This window comes from Populus trichocarpa, chromosome 3 (genome assembly GCF_000002775.5).
Source record: "Populus trichocarpa isolate Nisqually-1 chromosome 3, P.trichocarpa_v4.1, whole genome shotgun sequence".
NCBI classification, from domain to species: domain Eukaryota; kingdom Viridiplantae; phylum Streptophyta; class Magnoliopsida; order Malpighiales; family Salicaceae; genus Populus; species Populus trichocarpa.
Genome location: NC_037287.2, coordinates 18,738,819 through 18,756,250, shown reverse-complemented (window position 1 = coordinate 18,756,250; position 17,432 = coordinate 18,738,819). Strand labels below are relative to the sequence as shown.

Below are 17,432 nucleotides of genomic sequence, written 5' to 3'. Positions count from 1 at the left end.
ACATTTCGAACCAAAATACAACACCTCAAAAGAATTTTATATTCTTTCAACAAGTTAATCTGGGTTAAATCATGTTATGTAATGTCTAGAGTCAAATTTCTTTGCAACATTTGTGATATAAAGTTTCTCTTCCAAAAACCGATAGTTAGTATCTACTATCAACTTTATAATTCAATTCAATCGATGCTAATTATGACTTGATTATAAATCCTATAACGAATAGTAAAAAGTTATCTCGAAGCTTGGATATTGACCTAGCTCTAGAGGTTCATAGTCTAAAACGATGCAAAGGATATTGTCAAAAATTTGTAATTACGGATCGTTGAAATTTAATCTAGAATTAGAGGAATAGTCGTAATTATAGCATATCCGTGCACACCTTCAACTTAATTATTTCATAACAAGATTTAAGGTTCCACTTTGAAGTTTACAAAGCTAAATCCTAGAAGAGTCATCTAAAATATTATAATATTGTCATATTAATAGCTTAAAAGCACTTTAATTAATATATACTACATGTTTTAATTAATTTTAACTTGCAAAATTAATTAAGAATTTTTTTATCCAAAGTACTATGTTTTTGAACTATAATTGTGCTTGACTGCCTGCTTATGATTATGGTAATATATATGATTAGCATATGATACTTCGTACTAAAAGATATTATTTTATAAAATTCCAAAGGGACTAAAACTAAAAAGAAGCTGAACAAATTAAAATTAGGTCCCGGGAGAAAAAGATTAGGTAAGGATATTGCCTTTTCTTTTTGGCTACGTGTTCAAAGTACCTGTGGATCTGGTACCTTGCCAGATCTAAAATTTTTAGACTCCGCGATGCGCCAAACCTAAGCATTTAAAGTCTGGTTCCTTGCCAGATTCAATTTTTTTGGACTCGGTTACATACCAGGTTCAAGCACATGTAAGTCTGATACCTTGCCAGACCCAATTCCCTTGAATGCGGCTACACGCCAAGCCCAACCACTTGTGAGTTTGATAAAGAAGAAAAGACTTACAATCTCTCGGAAGAGGAAAGAAAAAAGCCTATATATAAAGGCACCTTGAACAACCTAAGCAAGGGGTTTAAAACCTTCATTTTCTTACAATTTATTCTTAGCATTTATCATACATAAACAAAAAACAAACATTTTTATTTTTAGAATTTAATGTTCATTTACTGCAAATCTTTATAATAAAGTTACTGACTTAATGATCGAATGATCTCTAAAATCCTTTAAAAAGAACTGTATTTGCAAAAAATCTAGTCTCTGTCGTCAACCCCTGAAATCCTCAATTATAAAAATCAAAGATTGACATCAACTTATAATTATCCATCATTCAAATTAATGTGATGAAAAATAATTCCCCTGGTATTCTGGCTTCTAAACCTATTACTATGGTTTACTTGTCCAATTAGAATTGACTGACAAGAGGACTATATGCATGCTATCCAAATAAAATGTATCTATTGACATCCTTTCATTTGCTACCAAATTTCTTGAACGAAAGGTGTGAAACCGGTACACTTTGTTTGAACAAAGAGGATTCGATTCAAAAACCATATACCAAGCGGTCTTTTTGACTATTTTTATGTCATGATCAGGTGAATCTTTGGTCCTGAATTGATTATAATATTGAAATTAAAACATAGGAAGAATATTATTTAACAATAATGGTCAAGCAGTATCGGGTATATTTGCACAAAAATAGTATTATTCAGATCATTCTCAACTATCCTTCCTTCTTGTTATCATAAAAAAAAGAAAAAGAAAACCAAACCCCAAAATAAATAAATAAAAAGAAAACCAAACTGCAAAATATTTATCAAGATAATATAAATTGAACTTCATGAGCCTGCTGATCCAAACCATCTTGGAAGTCTCCTACGGCCGAATCGATGACTTGTTTATCATGGAACTTTATGGCTGACCCCAGCTACGTCCATGGCTACCCTTATGATGCCATGAATGAGATCAGCAACACATGGAAAAATGGAAAAGTGGTCACACTTGTCTTCGTATCATCTTCCAACTTGCACGTCAACTTTTAAATGATCTTGAAAATTCCTTCTTCTCTTCTACCTCTACTAAAGAGAAGACCAAGCTAGCTCCATCAGGTGATGCATGCATTTACTTCTCTTCTTCGCAAACTTGTTTGTCACCTACAGAGATAGTTTAATGTTCCTTTTTGCATTAAAAAAAATCAATTTCTAATTAAAAAAAATAATAATCATGTAGAGTTCTATGAGTCTGTTGTGTGTTTGATGATGATAATAATAATAAAAATGTTTTTCAAATGAAAATATATATTAAAATAATATTTTTTAATATATTTTTAATGTTTGTCAGTAGCACTGCAAAATCATAAAAAAATAATTTTAATAATTTTTCAATTGAAAAAAATTAAAAAAATACTTTGATAAACAAGTTAAACCGAAAAAACAAAGTCATTCTAAATAGTGTTATAATGGTGCTGGCATTGGGAAATTAAGGTGATTGATTTTGTGGTTAATTTATTTGACAATTGGAGAAAAAATCCACTTGTTGGAGGTGACGAGGTTAGCTAGATTGAGAAGTTCATAAGCAATTTTGACATCATGGGAGACACGACACAAGTTTTCAATGTACTTTGGATATATAGTTGGATGACATTAATTATTATACCTTGTACAACTTGTTAAAGACATATACTAAGTAGTTTGTAGGTGGATTTTGGCGTGGTTTTATTTATGTTTTCTCAAGTAATTATGATATTGAGAATCTAAGTAAAAATTGAAAGAAATGGAATAATGATGCTTGTGACTCAACTTTCAATAAGTGAATAATGAAAATTAGCATGCTAAATATTATTGGCTAATCAATTTCTTTTTCTCTTACATTAAAAATATTAGCGTGTAATGACCTTATATAGGTTACTTTTTTTTGGAAAATTTATATAATTCACTTAAAAGAGTTTTTCTATTATATAGTTCAATGTCCAATAGAAAATAATGGATAGCATTTTAGTATATAAACACCATATATATCAAATTAATTTTCAAGGAAATCATGTAAATCTCAAAATTAGGGAGTATGTTTGGAAAGGCATACAGAGTGGCTTCTTGTGTCATTTGACTCGAGACATTCTGTTAATTCAATAAATATATATATCAAAAAAATTTCTAGAATTTTTGAACGTCGGAATAGAAAGATATTCTTTTCTTGGTTTACAGCAATTCAAGAATATAGTAATTAAATCTTTTGGTTGAAGTCTTCTTCCCTCTTTGGGATCTTTTTATGCAGTTTCTTAGGGCTACATAAATTACTGATGGTGGGATGTGATGATACTAGCTTTCAATTATTCAAGAGCAGTGGGAAGATAGGAAATGGAGCCAGGGATTGATATTGAAGAACAGTTCGAGTCCCCATTCCTCATAGCAATGAAAGGCCATTCCAGCAGTAACAAGAGCAAAATAGCCTATGAACTGGCCCATTTCCTCAAATTCCCTCTCATAGATGGAGATATCATCCCAACCCTTCAGGATTTAGTAGAACCTGAACAATGTGATGGCTTGTTACCTTCGGAAATTCTCTCTCGTAACTCTTCAACTCAGCTCAGTTCAGTTTGAAGCTCAGTGTGATCATCAACTCTCAACTCTCTCGCCGTGCCCTCTTTGACGGGTTAGCTGAGCACTTGTGGAACTTGAAAGCAGCAATCAAAATGATCATAATGTTGATTACTCTGATATCGGAAACGTCCCAAATCTCAACATTGACACCCCAAAGCCATTTCGCGCGGAGGACTTCATCACTGGTACGCTTAAAGACGCTGAGCTAATTTAGAGGGTACGTCTCCCACCCCACATGAGCACCACTCAGCTAAAATTCATCTTTCTATGAAGTTGATTGCAATGGGTTGCATAAATCCTTTTCTTTTATCATGTCATGATGTCTAGTGTCGAATTTCTCTACAACACTTGTGATATAAAGTCTCTTCCAAAAACCTTTCACAAGGCGATGGTGATGATGCTGGTAACATGGGTGCTATTAGCTAGGTGCGGTAGGGTTAGCTCACTAGGTTATATTAGCTGACAGGTCTCACTGAATCTGGTAGCATGGGTGTTTTTCATGTCCTGCCACGCCCTCCAACGTACAGGCATAGTTTCAAAGGAAAGTACATGACGTTCTATCCAAATTAAAAGAATTTTTGGCGAAGCCTGGCCATAGCCGGGACCGGGACTCGTTGATCATTTCATCATTTTATATCATAGCTAAGAATCGAAATTCCAATGTAAAAATCGCTAACAAACCAACTTCTCTCACGTTTTAACTTAACTCGGTCCTTGAGAAAGAATGTTATATAATAAATTTATGCACTGAATTACATATTCTGTAAAGTTCGGAGATAAATTATATGATAAAAATTGCAAGGTCTAGCAACAACTTAGCTGACCAGGAAATGGTAACATTGATGCTGTATGCTATTCTGTAAAGTTTGGTGATAAATTATATGATAAAAATTGCAAGGTCTAGCAACAACTTAGCTGACCAGGAAATAGTAACATTGATGCTGTATGCTCTTAAGTCTTGGGGAAAGTGATTATTGAGACAGATATGTAATAATCAATGGAAAGGGATGACTTGAATGTTGGAGATGCTCATTGATCCACTACAGTAAAGGAGCTACAAAACTGTGAAGATTGCATTTTTTTACACTCAACAAACACATTCTGGTACCAAAACATGTCTAGTGTGGTTTTGGAACATACCCATCGACGGCAAAATTACGAGTGGCAGCAGGAAGAGCTAAGCGCATTCCATTGAGCTCAGGCTTTGCGATCACTTGACAGCCCAGGCGAGAACTGCAAAATTCAAAACATGGAAAATCAATATAGATTCAACGCCCACAAATCCATTTAGTGTTTTGATGCTGACAGAACTCACGTTTCTGTAAGCCCAAAGGCCAAATCCAACATGTCATTCTCCTCATCGGTTGGGTCTTCTAATTTGTTGTAGTATTCCATGTCCTACAGCCAGATTCAACATTAAGTACCTCATAAGTTCGAAATAATCATGGTACTATGACATAAGCTATGTCCAGTATCATACCGTCACAATCACATGACATGTCGAACAGGCAAGTGAGCCTTCACATGCTCCTGGCATGACATTAAAAGCACAGAATAAAAAAACTATTAAGTAAATGCGTCAGAATGATCTACTCAAAGTTTTCTAATGCAGAAATGGAAGGAGAATACAGACAACAAAAAAGCAGAAAAATAAAAAATAAATAAAAATCTCATCACTAAAAGACAGGATGGGTGGAATATTCTATGCCTACATTTGCTACAATGCAAACATTATAGAAACAGAAAACCCAATTACAAACCACCATAAATGGAAAAGTTGAGCTAAAAAATTGCATTATAATCCTTGCCTTCAAGTTCTATATCATTTTCTTGAGCAGCTTCTAACATGGACATTCCAACTGGGACCTTGATATCCTTTTCCTCTCCATCCTTATCTACAAATGTTACAGATATCCTGCACAAACATCACCAGATTGAGAAGAAGGGTGGCAGATAACTTCTGCAATTAATTATAATCATACCATCACAATTGTCAAACTGATTTGCTCCTTTTCTTTCCTTATCAGTAATAAAACTGATCAGCTCAGTTAGACTTGAGCCTATTGTTAGTTTTGAACACATTTATGGAATGTTCAACAATAGCCAAAGCATGTCAGAACTCAAATCTCCTTCCAGGGTCTTGCTTGAAGACTAAACGCCTACAATGCCTTTCTTGATTAGATTATAGGGTGGCAGTTCAGAAGCTGAGATCTTCGTATACCGTTTGCACTTGTGCCAAATTCACAAGGAAACAAACCTTGTTGCAGATTGACTTGCGACTTGGTGTGACAATATTCTTGTTCCAGTTACAGTATATCATAGTCCTCCAGCAAGGATGACTACTTAGCTTCTACTATAGTTTTTCCTCTGGAATTTTGAGTCTATGTAATTGAGCATGGAATCCACATCATCTATATAATTATTCTTCTAGGTCTATTGCAAATATATTTTCAATCAAAAAGGAAATGCAAACTTAATCAGTTCTTTCATTAGACTAAAGCTATCAACCAGGAATACAAACATGAGTGATGCTTTGAGATGGGTATGGCATGTCAAGACAGGAACTCCCACAAGATACATACAGGGACATGGTTATATACTTTTTATGGGCAATTTCTAATATCAAGTTACTTTTGTAACCATTATCATGTGTTTGACCATAAATCATGAACAATATAAAAACCATGTATCCTCGAAATGATTCACACAAAATTTTCAATAGAGGAAGTGTCCTAGGATTACAATTATAAGGGAAAGAATCCCGATGACAACAAAGAACAATTATGGAAGCTATTTCTTAATGAACTGAGAGTTAGCATATAGAACATGACAGAAAATTGTCACCAAAAGTTCCACAGGTAGTGAGATGTCCTACATAAGCTTGCACAAACCTCCTGTTTTCTTATTTCCGATATATACAAGATTATAGGCATCTAACAAATCAACTGAACAATCTTCTAAAAATAATTTTCATGGTTTCTAGTTTTCCTCGGGATCTACTGAAGAATTTCTAAATGATATTACAGGTTATGATAATTTCAGGTGCTGTCATAGTTAACTTTGCTTCCTAAGAGTAGAGATAAGATATTAAGTACTCATCACAAATGCCAAATTCTTGAAACAGTAAAAAACAACTTCAACACAAAAGAGCTTACATCTCATTCGGGTCACTCCCATCTGCAGAATCTCTACTGGTAGCTGTGCTAGAAAACTGATGATGCTTTTGAAATATACTACCCTGGTGCCCCTTAGATTCTGGGTGTAATTCGACCTGTTTCAAAATTAAGAACCAATGGGCATCTAGAAATAAGAATAATAAGGCAACCAGAAGATCACTCCAATTAAAACTATAGGCGCCTTGGACTAACCTGAGATCGCCAACATGCACTATAAGGCCTTCGTATAAATGATTTTCTACACAAGGCTGTACATTGTTCTGCACAACAAGGAAGTGTTTGGTATAACAACGAGAATAATAAAGCATTTATTCATCTGAAAAGTACTGGTGATTTTGCTTGGTATTGGAAAAGGCTCCCACAACTCAGAGGCTTGGCTTGGGACAAAATCCAAAATGCTGTTGGTAATGGTAAATCCAAGTCTATGGTGGGATTATTGGTAACGTATTGGTGTGCTAATCAAAGAACATGGCTTCAGGGTTGTTTACGAGTCTGGAATCGATTTGGATGCAAAACTTGCTATGGTTATTAAAGATCAGGAATGGTTCTGGCCTCATGCCAGATCTGATGTTATGGCTACAATTCCAGGGACTATTTGTGATGTGATTCATCCTGATCCCTTGAGTGATTGTAGTGTTAATTGAAAGCCTAGTCCTAACAGGGTTTTCAGTGGCAGAAGTGCTTGGGAACTTATTAAATACAGAGAAGTAAAGTTTGATATAAACTTGTCTGGGTACCCATCCATATTCCCAGACATAGTTTATTGTCTGGCACACTGCTTATAAGGCTATCTACCAGAGTAAGGCAGATCAGGTTGGGAAGAAATATCTGTTGTTTGCTTTGTGGCTGTGCTGATGAGGACTAACACCATCTTTTCTTTAACAGCACTTAATCTGGAGCTGTTTTGTCAGTCATTATGCAGAATGTGGTTCTAACAGACCAGTTGGAATTGGACAACGGAGTTTTATTGGGCTAAAGTTCACTTGCAAAAGAAGCTTTCTCAATATACTTTAGTTAGAATTGCCTGGAATGCTGCAATATATGGTATTTTGAAGCAAAAGAATCAAAGAGTTCATGGAAATAGGGGCATTCTCCTGATGAGCTGACTAAGTGGATTTGCCAAGTTGTTTTTTATAGACTGCTTCAGACTAAATTGTAGAAGATGCTGTTCTAAATACAAGCCTTTATTCTATATACAATCATTGGAATTTTGCCTAGTTTTATCATTCTTGTCATCAGTTACTGACACTTGCTTTTGTAGTAGGATGAGCTCCTACTTCTTTTTGATCAATGAAACATCATTTTTTTTTTAAAAGTGCAAATTGACATTTTTCAGTAATGTTACTCTCTCAATCAAACTTCGAAGTTGTATCACACATGAATTTGTCTTACACAGTAGCTGCAGCTAAGAGCAGATTCCAAATAACAAAACACGTTGCTCCTAAGAAAAACAAATGGAAATAGATGTGAGCGTATTACATACCTCTTGAAAGCTCTTTAACTATCCCAACTCCAATTCTTGAAAGTCTAGACCTTGACATAATCTTTCCCCTAAATATTTTCAAAAAAGAAAGGAAAAGAATTAACTACCAGTAATAGCACACACTATAAAGCATCCAAATCATGGACTGATTAAAATTTTCTCAACGAGAAGACACAGGCAAGAACAAGAAATTAATGCCAAGGTAAGATACAACTTCAAGAACCTAAAAGCCAGTTCAAACGGATAAATTCTTGAAGTCATTAAATTAATAAAAGAAAAAAAATATGACAAAAGACGAAGCTTTATTACCTGTTTGATGAAACTGAGAAAGAACAGAGCAAAAGATACAACGAAGTTTGTGTTTTCTGTGTTCACTGTTCAACTTCGGGTTTTCCTAGTTTTGGGCTGCGAATTATCTGGAGGGTTTCTGTCTATCAAGCTTCGAAAACCAAGAAAGAGCAAAAACCCTTCAAAGCCTAACCGACAGGTCGTTCACTTTGTCGTGCTGGCCATCCTTCCGTAAGTAGAGGCCCAACTAGGGAGTTAATAGCAAATGTGGTGTCAAAGCTAGAACCTTCAAGGAAGGGCTAGCGAACCCATGTGACCATGGGCAATCAGAATCCAAAACAAAAACTTTATTCAATGGAGATTAGGTACAGAGATGCTTATTGACAGGCAGGCATAAGCTATTTGTGGGCTAAAGCCAGCGAGGTTTTTTTTTTAACCCCCTGGAGAGAATCTGAAACACAACAAAACAATGAATGAATAAATAGTAATTGTAATCGGTCAATGCTAACATATGTGAGTTTTGTGGCCAAGGGTCTGCACCAAATTCTCAAAATCTACAATAAAAAAGGTTACTTTTCTTTTACCTTTCTTGTCTCTCTTTCCCACATATTGTCAATGGACTGGATATTGTTTGGATTCTGTCGTGACCTTTCTTTCATTTGTGCTTTTGTTTTGCTTACAATGTAATGGTAAAGCAAAGTTTTGAGTTTTGAGTTTTGAGCTTTGTGTTTTTGTTTTGCGAACAATGTAATGGCGAAGCAAAGTTTTGAGCTTTGCAGCAAGCAAGTTCTAATCTTCGAAAGCAATTGATTTACTTCATACATGCAAAAAAAAAAAAAATTGCTGCAGAAAACAATTATCATTGACATCCAGTTCTCCATTTCAAAACCCATGATTGGATAGGTCAAACTAGGGGATTGGAATCTTGAAACATTCTTCTCTGGCTCTTTATTTTCTTATGTCATGGTTTGATTTCTATGCCTGAGTTTCTTTGGTTATCATATAGACTGGGGATATGAACATCGTTACTCTGGCTATATGTGCACTTAATATGCTCCAATTGTGTGTTTATTTATGTTGTGGAACTTCATTTCCTTTTGAACTCAGATTTGGCATAACCTGCAACGTTTAAGATCCGAATTCCAAAATATGTCTTGTTAATTATTACTTAGATATCCATAATTGTAGTCACCAGTTTGATATATTTTTATCTCTCATCAACACGGAAATCTGGTTGTAAAGCGTATGCTAAGTGGATTACCATTTATTGTAGCAGGAATGGCAGGTTGTCAGCATTGATTTTTAGTGACCGAACCATTTAATACAACTTGGAATTACTGCATCAGATTGAGAAAGTATGGATTCCTCTCCTCGTTCTTCATTCACTGGAAAAGTAAAACAGACACCATGGTGGATGAAAAGCCTCACTGGGTGGTCTTATGTAATTTATGAGATGTTATTCCAAAAGATGCAAGCAAGGCATCTGAAAAATCCATTGCCTTTACCTCCGCTCCATGATGTTACATGTATTATAACTGGATCCACGAGTGGCATTGGACTTGAAACTGCCAGGCAATTGGCTGTGTCTGGGGCACATGTTGTTATGGCTGTACGAAACCAATCTGCAGCCTTTGATTTGATCATGAAGTGGCAGGATGAACGACATGGAACAAGCCTGCTCAGTGTTGAGGTGATGGAGCTGAATCTTCTCTCCCTCACTTCTGTTGTGAGATTTGCTAGGGCGTGGAACTCGCGCTCAAAACCTTTGCAAGTTCTTATCAATAATGCTGGAATCTTTTCTATGGGAGAGCCGCAGAAGTTCTCAAAAGATGGGTACGAAACACACCAGCAAGTAAATTTTTTGGCTCCTGCATTGCTTTCTATACTGCTTTTGCCATCTCTCGTTAAGGGCTCTCCCAGCCGAATTATTAACGTGAACTCCATTATGCATTATATGGGCTTTGTCGACACAGATGACATGAATTTTACTTTGAGGAAAGAGAAATTCAATAGTACAAAGGCATATTCAAGTAGCAAGCTTGCACAGGTCATGTTCAACAGTGTCTTACAGAAACGCCTGCCTCCTGAAGCTGGCATTAATGTGTTATGTGTATCTCCTGGAACTGTTCACACAAATGTAACAAGGGACCTTCCAAAATTGGTGCAAGTTGCTTATAATTTTATACCATTGTTTCTCTTTAGTGCCCAAGAAGGTTCAAGAAGTGCACTTTATGCAGCTACTGCTCCTGAAATTCCTGAATACTGTAAGGCACTGAAGGCTGATGAATGGCCCACTTGTGCTTATATCTCACATGATTGTCGTCCCACACGTGCTGCCAACGAAGCACATAACACAAGAGCTGCTAATGAAGTATGGGAAAAGACATTGGATATGATTGGCCTTCCTCTTGATGCTGTAGAGAAGTTGCTCCAAGGGGAAGAAGTCATGTGCAAGTACAAGGATAGCTGAAGTAAGTTTCTACTCCACTTTTTGCCTGAAATGATTTGACAGAATCCTGCCTTCAATTTGTCGAGGATATCTTAGCCATGCAGAACTAGCATCTCTTGCACATATTTCCATTTTTGGCTATTCTCTTCAATTCAAATTAATTATAAAAGTTATTTCTGTTGGTTAAGTCTGAAAATTTGTAGTAAGACACGTTAAGAGTTTAGCCAGTGGACATCAATGCATGGAGCATGTTTTTCCCTGATGTGTGCTGGATGTTGTGGAATCACATGCATTTCCTTTGATGATTTTTGTTTCATTCATAAATGTCACTCGAAATATAGGAACAGAAAGATGTCAAGCATAGTTATCAATCCAGCCCAAACATTGGCAGGTCAACCTGAGTCTATCCCAAAATGATATCGTTGTAGTTTTTTACAAAATAAAATGATGTTGTTTAGGACAAAACTTTAAAAAACCCTTCGGAGTTGACATAGCAGGCAGGTTAATCGGGTTTTACTAGGTCACCTTTCAAAACTGTTTGAAAGAAAACTTGGCCTGGGTCAGGCTTTGAATTGACAAGTTACAGGTCCACCAGACCAAACCGGATTTAATAACTATGGATGCAAGGGCACAAATATAAACAGTCTTGCTAAGTAGGTGTAATTTCTACATGCGCATCTGAATATTTTGCCATTGATGCAGTCTCCATTGATTCTGGAATTTCTTTGGAGCCTTTTTTAAATTAAAAAAAACTGTTAGGAACTTAGATAATATTGCAGGAAAAGTCATTATTTTGGTTAACTCTTCAGTTGTTTATACCATGATTGTACCGTGAGGTCTCTGGTCTATAAGATTTGTATTTTGACTTTTTAACTGGTTGAAGCGAACCAGAGCTTGTCTATTTAATCAGCTATTGACTTACATAAACCAAGTTAATGTTTCAGCTAGGCAAAAGCAAAAAAGTCGCTGTGTCTTTGCCCTCTGGTTTTTTAAGGTCCAAACTGACGTTAATGTGATTTGTTTTTCTCTGAAATATCGTACTTATTAAAAACAAAATAAAATTAGACTTCGTTATATGAATGAAATACTTTTAGAAGATACAAGAAATAGATCACATATTTGAAAGTTCAATTCCAGTAAAGGAATAACGTAGATTTTTGTATACAATTGAAATAGTGTTGAACCTATAGCAAATCTTTCTCGGCCAATCTCCGGGGAGAAATTTGCTTTCGGACTGACTTTCTAATCTCCTTGGTTTTGGCACCGATTTTCTTGACGCTGAACTCATTTCCTTCTCTCTCGAACCAGTCTCTGGTGCAACGAGAGGAAACATCTTCCCAAATTTTATAAATGGGGCACAAGCATTTAATGTGATAGAAAATTCAAAGTCCTTTGTTTTATTCATATTTGATAAACCTGGTTCTGCCTGGTCATTTGACTCGGAAAATCTGAAACCTAGAGTGTGATCTTAGAAGGGTATTACTGAGTTGATTGACTTGATTATATTTTTAGTAATTTTGTTGATCCGATCAAATTTAATTGATACAATTCAAAAACCCTTTCCTGAATCAGATCAGGATTGACAGCTACAGTTCTGTTATTCTCTCAAATTGCATTGCATCCTATTGCTTGTAGCCAAATTATGGCAGATGTTTCCTGTCGGTCCACCAAATATTGGTTTTAAAGAGGTCAGAATAAGCAGATGAGCTGAATATTTATCCCACTGTTTATGCCATGCTATTGAGAGCCGCAAGCGTCCTCTATCCTCGAGTGAAAATGAAGAAAAGTAATCCCCTTGCTCAGCAATAATGACAAAAACACGATGAATATATCAGTGACTACTGTCATCATATTATTGGTTGGTAATCTTGCCCCACTAGATGCTTTAATTAAGGTCTTTAAACTAGTGGCAGCCTCTTACACGATTCTTGATCCCATGTATTTCGTTTACGTCATTACCGGACGTTGTTTTATTTGTTGATTAACTTTCCAATTAACTTAATCCACAGGAATGAACTTTATTTTATATGTCTTTGAGCAGATATGTCTTCTGCTTTGTCTTGTGATTGGTTCCTGAATGAACTGGCATGGTTTCAAACGTTATTGTCTCTCCACGCGCAACTTGATCACTAGGTGGTGTATCTCATCAAGAGGTTAACCCATCCCCCATCATTTCACACGCTTTTTCACGACAAAGACATTGTCATACTTCATTATATTGGACTCCTCAATCAACCATTTCCATGATGTAATGCAATCCTACTAACGTGGCACGCTATTATTCTGATGTTCATCTGGAAAAGAAAAGGATAAGGGATCGGTGCCTGTTGATGGAAAACTCTTGCCCTCAACACCACTTTCGAAGTCTCTGGCGTGTGGACCAAAATCTTATCTTGTTTCTTTCTTCTGTAAATCCTGGGCTGGCCATCATTTGTTGCCCGCCTTATCTTAAATCCTGGACTGTCATTTCTGGGGAGTAAATGACAGTTGAATATTCAATCTCTTTTTATCACGTAGTGTATAATGATAAGGTTTGTCAAGATAGAAAACTCTAATCTCATGAATTCTAAATATGAATAGTGATAATCTCCTAATCTACTATAAGAAAATAATCTTAGATACTTGTATTTATACTAAATCTAAATTCTTATAAAAAAAATTATTAATTGAAAAGTTATATAACCAATAAATCTCATCTACCATTAGAATTATTAAACTAAACAAATCCTAAAAAAGCTTAACAATTAAACAAATAATTATATAGAAAATCACGCAATCTTGTGACGATGCAACCTTCGCAAATAATTGGTGCATCTTGTCCTGCTCAAAATGGAAATCATTTCCCCTTCTTGGATTTGCCGTTTAGCATATAGCTCGATTCCATACCGTATAATACTTTGTGTATACTTGGAAGTATCTTTCCTCTGATTTGATGTCCTTATATTGTCATCCCTGCATCTATACCGACATTCAATTGCTTAGACTAGAAGGTTCACTATGGAGACGAATCAATATAATATGGTCGACATCACTTCCATACTTCCAGCCTCTTATTGGCCATAAATTTTCTCTGTAGATGTAGATTCCCTAATCTTTCACTGTCTCCGGCTCTCCCTCTGGACCCATGAGCCATGTCCTCCAATGGGTCACTTCACAATCTTATTTCTATCCACTCATTAGATGCCTCATTGGCTTCCCCACTAAACACCATTTTCCCCACCAAATTCCTCTCATTTTACTCCAATCCTGTAATCACCCAATGTTTTCGGTCATGATGCCAATCTTTTCCCCACAAATCTTATTTATCCTAATTAATCCTATGGCCAAAGCAGCAAGATGATTGAATATGGTCTCATTGAATTATTATCAGGGAAGATCGTCTTGCTCCTTTTAATTCCTATAACCATCTTCATTATCTCCTCTCTTTTTTCTTGAATTACTCTAGTATAATAGAGGGAAGAAAAATTTCACCTTTGGACATACCTGTTAGAGTCTTATATGATGGAAACAGAGCAAGTGGCAGATGAAGATTGCCATGTCAATAATGGTGCAAGAAAGATTCTCCTGGGAAAGTACGAGATGGGGAGGTTGTTAGGACAAGGAACGTTTGCTAAGGTCTACAGAGGGAAGAATCTTGTGACACAAGAAAATGTTGCAATCAAAGTGTTGCACAAGGATCAGGTCAAGAGGACAGGATTAATGGAGCAAATCAAGAGAGAAATCTCAATTATGCATCTTGTGAAGCATCCAAATATAGTGGAGTTGAAAGAAGTGATGGCTACCAAATCAAAGGTGTTCTTTGTAATGGAGTTTGTGAAAGGTGGTGAGTTATTTGCCAAAATCAAGAAGGGAGGGCTGGAGGAAGATCTTGCAAGAAAATATTTCCAACAGTTGATTTGTGCAGTTGATTATTGTCATAGTCGTGGCGTTTCTCATCGTGATTTAAAGCCCGAAAACTTGCTTTTGGATGACAAAGAAGACTTGAAAGTGTCCGATTTCGGGTTTTCTGCTTTGCCTGAGCAGAAATGGAACGATGGTTTGCTGCACACACGGTGTGGCACCCCTGCATATGTGGCTCCAGAGGTTCTAAGAAAGAAGGGTTATGATGGTGCTAAAGCTGATACCTGGTCTTGTGGGGTTATTCTATTCGTGCTGCTTTCAGGGCACTTGCCATTTCGCAATGAGAACGCCATGAAGATGTATGTGAAGATTTTAAAGGCTGAATATGAGTTCCCACCGTGGATTTCAAGGGATGCCAAGAGGTTGATTTCCAATCTTCTTGTTGTGGACCCTGAGAAGAGAATTACAATCCCTGAGATCAGGGCAAATAGTTGGTTCCAAAAAGGTCTTGCTCAATCTGCTGTATCTCCTAATGATTTAGAAGATACTGAAAACGGAGTTAGAAGTGAAGATCAAGAGGAATTCCCGGGAAAAACCGGATCGAAGCATTCGCCGCCTTTTTATAATGCTTTTGAACTCATATCTTCAATGTCATCAGGATTTGATTTATCAAGTTTGTTTGAGACCAAGAGAAGAAGGGGTTCAATGTTCACTTCAAAATGTCCAGCATCAATGATCCTATCAACGTTGAAGTCCGTGGCAAAGAAGTTGAACTTTAGAGTGGCAGTGAGTGATACAGAATTTAAGGTGAAATTGCTAGGAAAAGAGGAGGGACGGAAGGGGAAACTGGCGGTGACAGCAGAGGTGTTTGAGTTGGCTGCCGAGCTTGTGGTGGTCGAGCTATCCAAGTGCTCCGGTGACACTTTTGAGTACACCAAATTCTGTGAAGAAGATGTCAGGCCTGCCCTAAAAGATATAGTTTGGAGTTGGCAAGGAGATAATATTGATTCTCATGAAGGCCAAGTAGGGACAAGTAATTAGGATGGTTAATGGTCGTTAATTGACAAAAGGCCTCAAAATTAGAACTCTAACGGTCCCAAGTTTTACATATTTGCTTGTTTTAGGCTTTGTAATTGTGTGTTGTGTAATGTTATTAATTAATGCGAATATACGGGCATGTAATTTGTCTAAACAAGAGATTAGTAGAGAGGATTGATGATTTTCCCAGGTTAGTTTGCTTATAAATTTCCTTCTCACTGGATAATTTGCCAAACGCTACGGTGCATATTAGATTAAAATAATAATAATTTAGATGATGAGATCATGATAATTTTATAAAAATAAAATAAAAAATTATATTAAAGTCCAATTCTTAATAAATTTAATATTAAAAAAAAATTAAAAATAAAAAAATTAAGTCAATCTAAATTAACCTTTCAAAACCTGGATGACGAGATCAAGATAATCTAATATAAAAAATATAAAAAAATTATAAAATTCAATTTCTAATCTATCCGATGTAACATAATAAAATTAAAAAATAAACTTAAATCAACTCGGATTAATTAATTCTCTCATCGATTAGTTATTTGTTTTCACGTGCATCTTGTGTGAGCTTTTGATGGTTGTTGCATTTCATGGGGACACAATCATCAACCTTATTTTTTTGGTGGGACGAGAATGATATGTGGTTTATTGTTTCAAACATTAAGGAACATTGAAGAAAGGATCAGAGGTGATTTTGTTCTTGACAACATTTGGTCTGGCAAACAGACGAAAGAAAGAGTGTCTGTTTCAGGAAATTTGTACTTTTTCTTGGCCAGAATGATCTTCTTATCTCCCTCCCTTTTGTGGTTATAATGGATTTGGCAAATGGGTTATAATGGGCTTCGAGCTAAACTTGTACCCCTTTGCAACGATTCATGACATGTCGTTTTGTTAAGAGCGACAATCCCAATGACCTTTTAAACTGAAACCTTTTAAAAAAATTAATAATTATTAAACCCCTCTTGATATAGTTTAAGTCAATAACTTAAAATTTAATTTAATTTGAGTTTATTTTGAATTGATTTTTTATATTGATCAATCAAATATAAATAACCTAATAGATTGATATATGATTTAAGATTTAATAGACTCTTCCAAGTTAAATCAAGTTAAGATTAAGAAACAAAGAAATATATATTTTAGATAAAAAAAAAATTAATAGAAATTATGGAAACGAGCATTAAACTAGATGAGATCCTCGGGCAAACATGACAACTATGCAAAATAGGTAAGAATTACCTACAGCTATGGGGCCATTTCCTATCACAACAAGGTCTGAATGCGGAATTTAGGTTTTTGTTAATCTATTAAAGTTTTGCTTGTTTAATTGGGATAAAAAACAAAATGACAGTCTTTCTTGGATATTAGGAGGGTTCTTAGGGTACGGTAAAAATTGTTTTTTAAAATATTTATTTATTTAAAATTATATTAAAATAATATATATTTTTTATATTTTTAAATTTATTTTTAATATCAATACATCAAAATAATCTTAAAATATAAAATAACAATTTTAAGCTAAATGTTTTTTATAAAATATTAAAAA

The 17,432-nt window shown here is 35.4% G+C and overlaps 3 protein-coding genes across 8 annotated transcripts; 2 read left to right on the top strand and 1 right to left on the bottom strand.

The window, feature by feature from the left end:
- Positions 1-4,317: 4,317 nt before the first annotated feature.
- LOC7478301 (uncharacterized) lies at positions 4,318-8,831 on the bottom strand. Of its 2 annotated transcripts, XM_006385867.3 has the most exons (9): positions 8,572-8,831; positions 8,263-8,330; positions 6,972-7,039; positions 6,759-6,874; positions 5,412-5,518; positions 5,084-5,133; positions 4,919-5,001; positions 4,744-4,836; positions 4,318-4,665 (listed from the first exon to the last, which is right to left on the bottom strand). In XM_006385867.3, exons 2-9 carry the CDS (start codon positions 8,318-8,320, stop codon positions 4,644-4,646), a joined length of 597 nt encoding a protein of 198 aa, XP_006385929.1. In that variant the 5' UTR covers positions 8,321-8,330; positions 8,572-8,831; the 3' UTR covers positions 4,318-4,643. The 2 variants fall into 2 exon arrangements, with proteins under 2 accessions (XP_006385929.1, XP_002303851.1); XM_002303815.4 differs by having other exon boundaries at positions 4,318-4,836.
- Positions 8,832-8,957: 126 nt separating this feature from the next.
- Positions 8,958-13,511, top strand: LOC7478300 (dehydrogenase/reductase SDR family member FEY). Of its 5 annotated transcripts, none has more exons than XM_024596446.2 (3): positions 8,958-9,118; positions 9,827-11,021; positions 13,041-13,511. In XM_024596446.2, the coding sequence occupies exon 2, from the start codon at positions 9,908-9,910 to the stop codon at positions 11,018-11,020; it is 1,113 nt and encodes a 370-aa protein (XP_024452214.2). In that variant the 5' UTR covers positions 8,958-9,118; positions 9,827-9,907; the 3' UTR covers position 11,021; positions 13,041-13,511. The 5 variants fall into 5 exon arrangements, with proteins under 5 accessions (XP_024452214.2, XP_024452215.2, XP_024452213.2 ...); XM_024596447.2 differs by lacking the exon at positions 13,041-13,511 and adding an exon at positions 12,572-13,025; XM_024596445.2 differs by lacking the exon at positions 13,041-13,511 and having other exon boundaries at positions 9,827-11,261.
- Positions 13,512-13,843: 332 nt separating this feature from the next.
- On the top strand, positions 13,844-16,071 carry LOC7493229 (CBL-interacting serine/threonine-protein kinase 5). The gene has a single exon (XM_002304688.4). It carries the CDS (start codon positions 14,498-14,500, stop codon positions 15,878-15,880), a length of 1,383 nt encoding a protein of 460 aa, XP_002304724.3. The 5' UTR covers positions 13,844-14,497; the 3' UTR covers positions 15,881-16,071.
- The last annotated feature ends 1,361 nt before the right edge of the window (positions 16,072-17,432 follow it).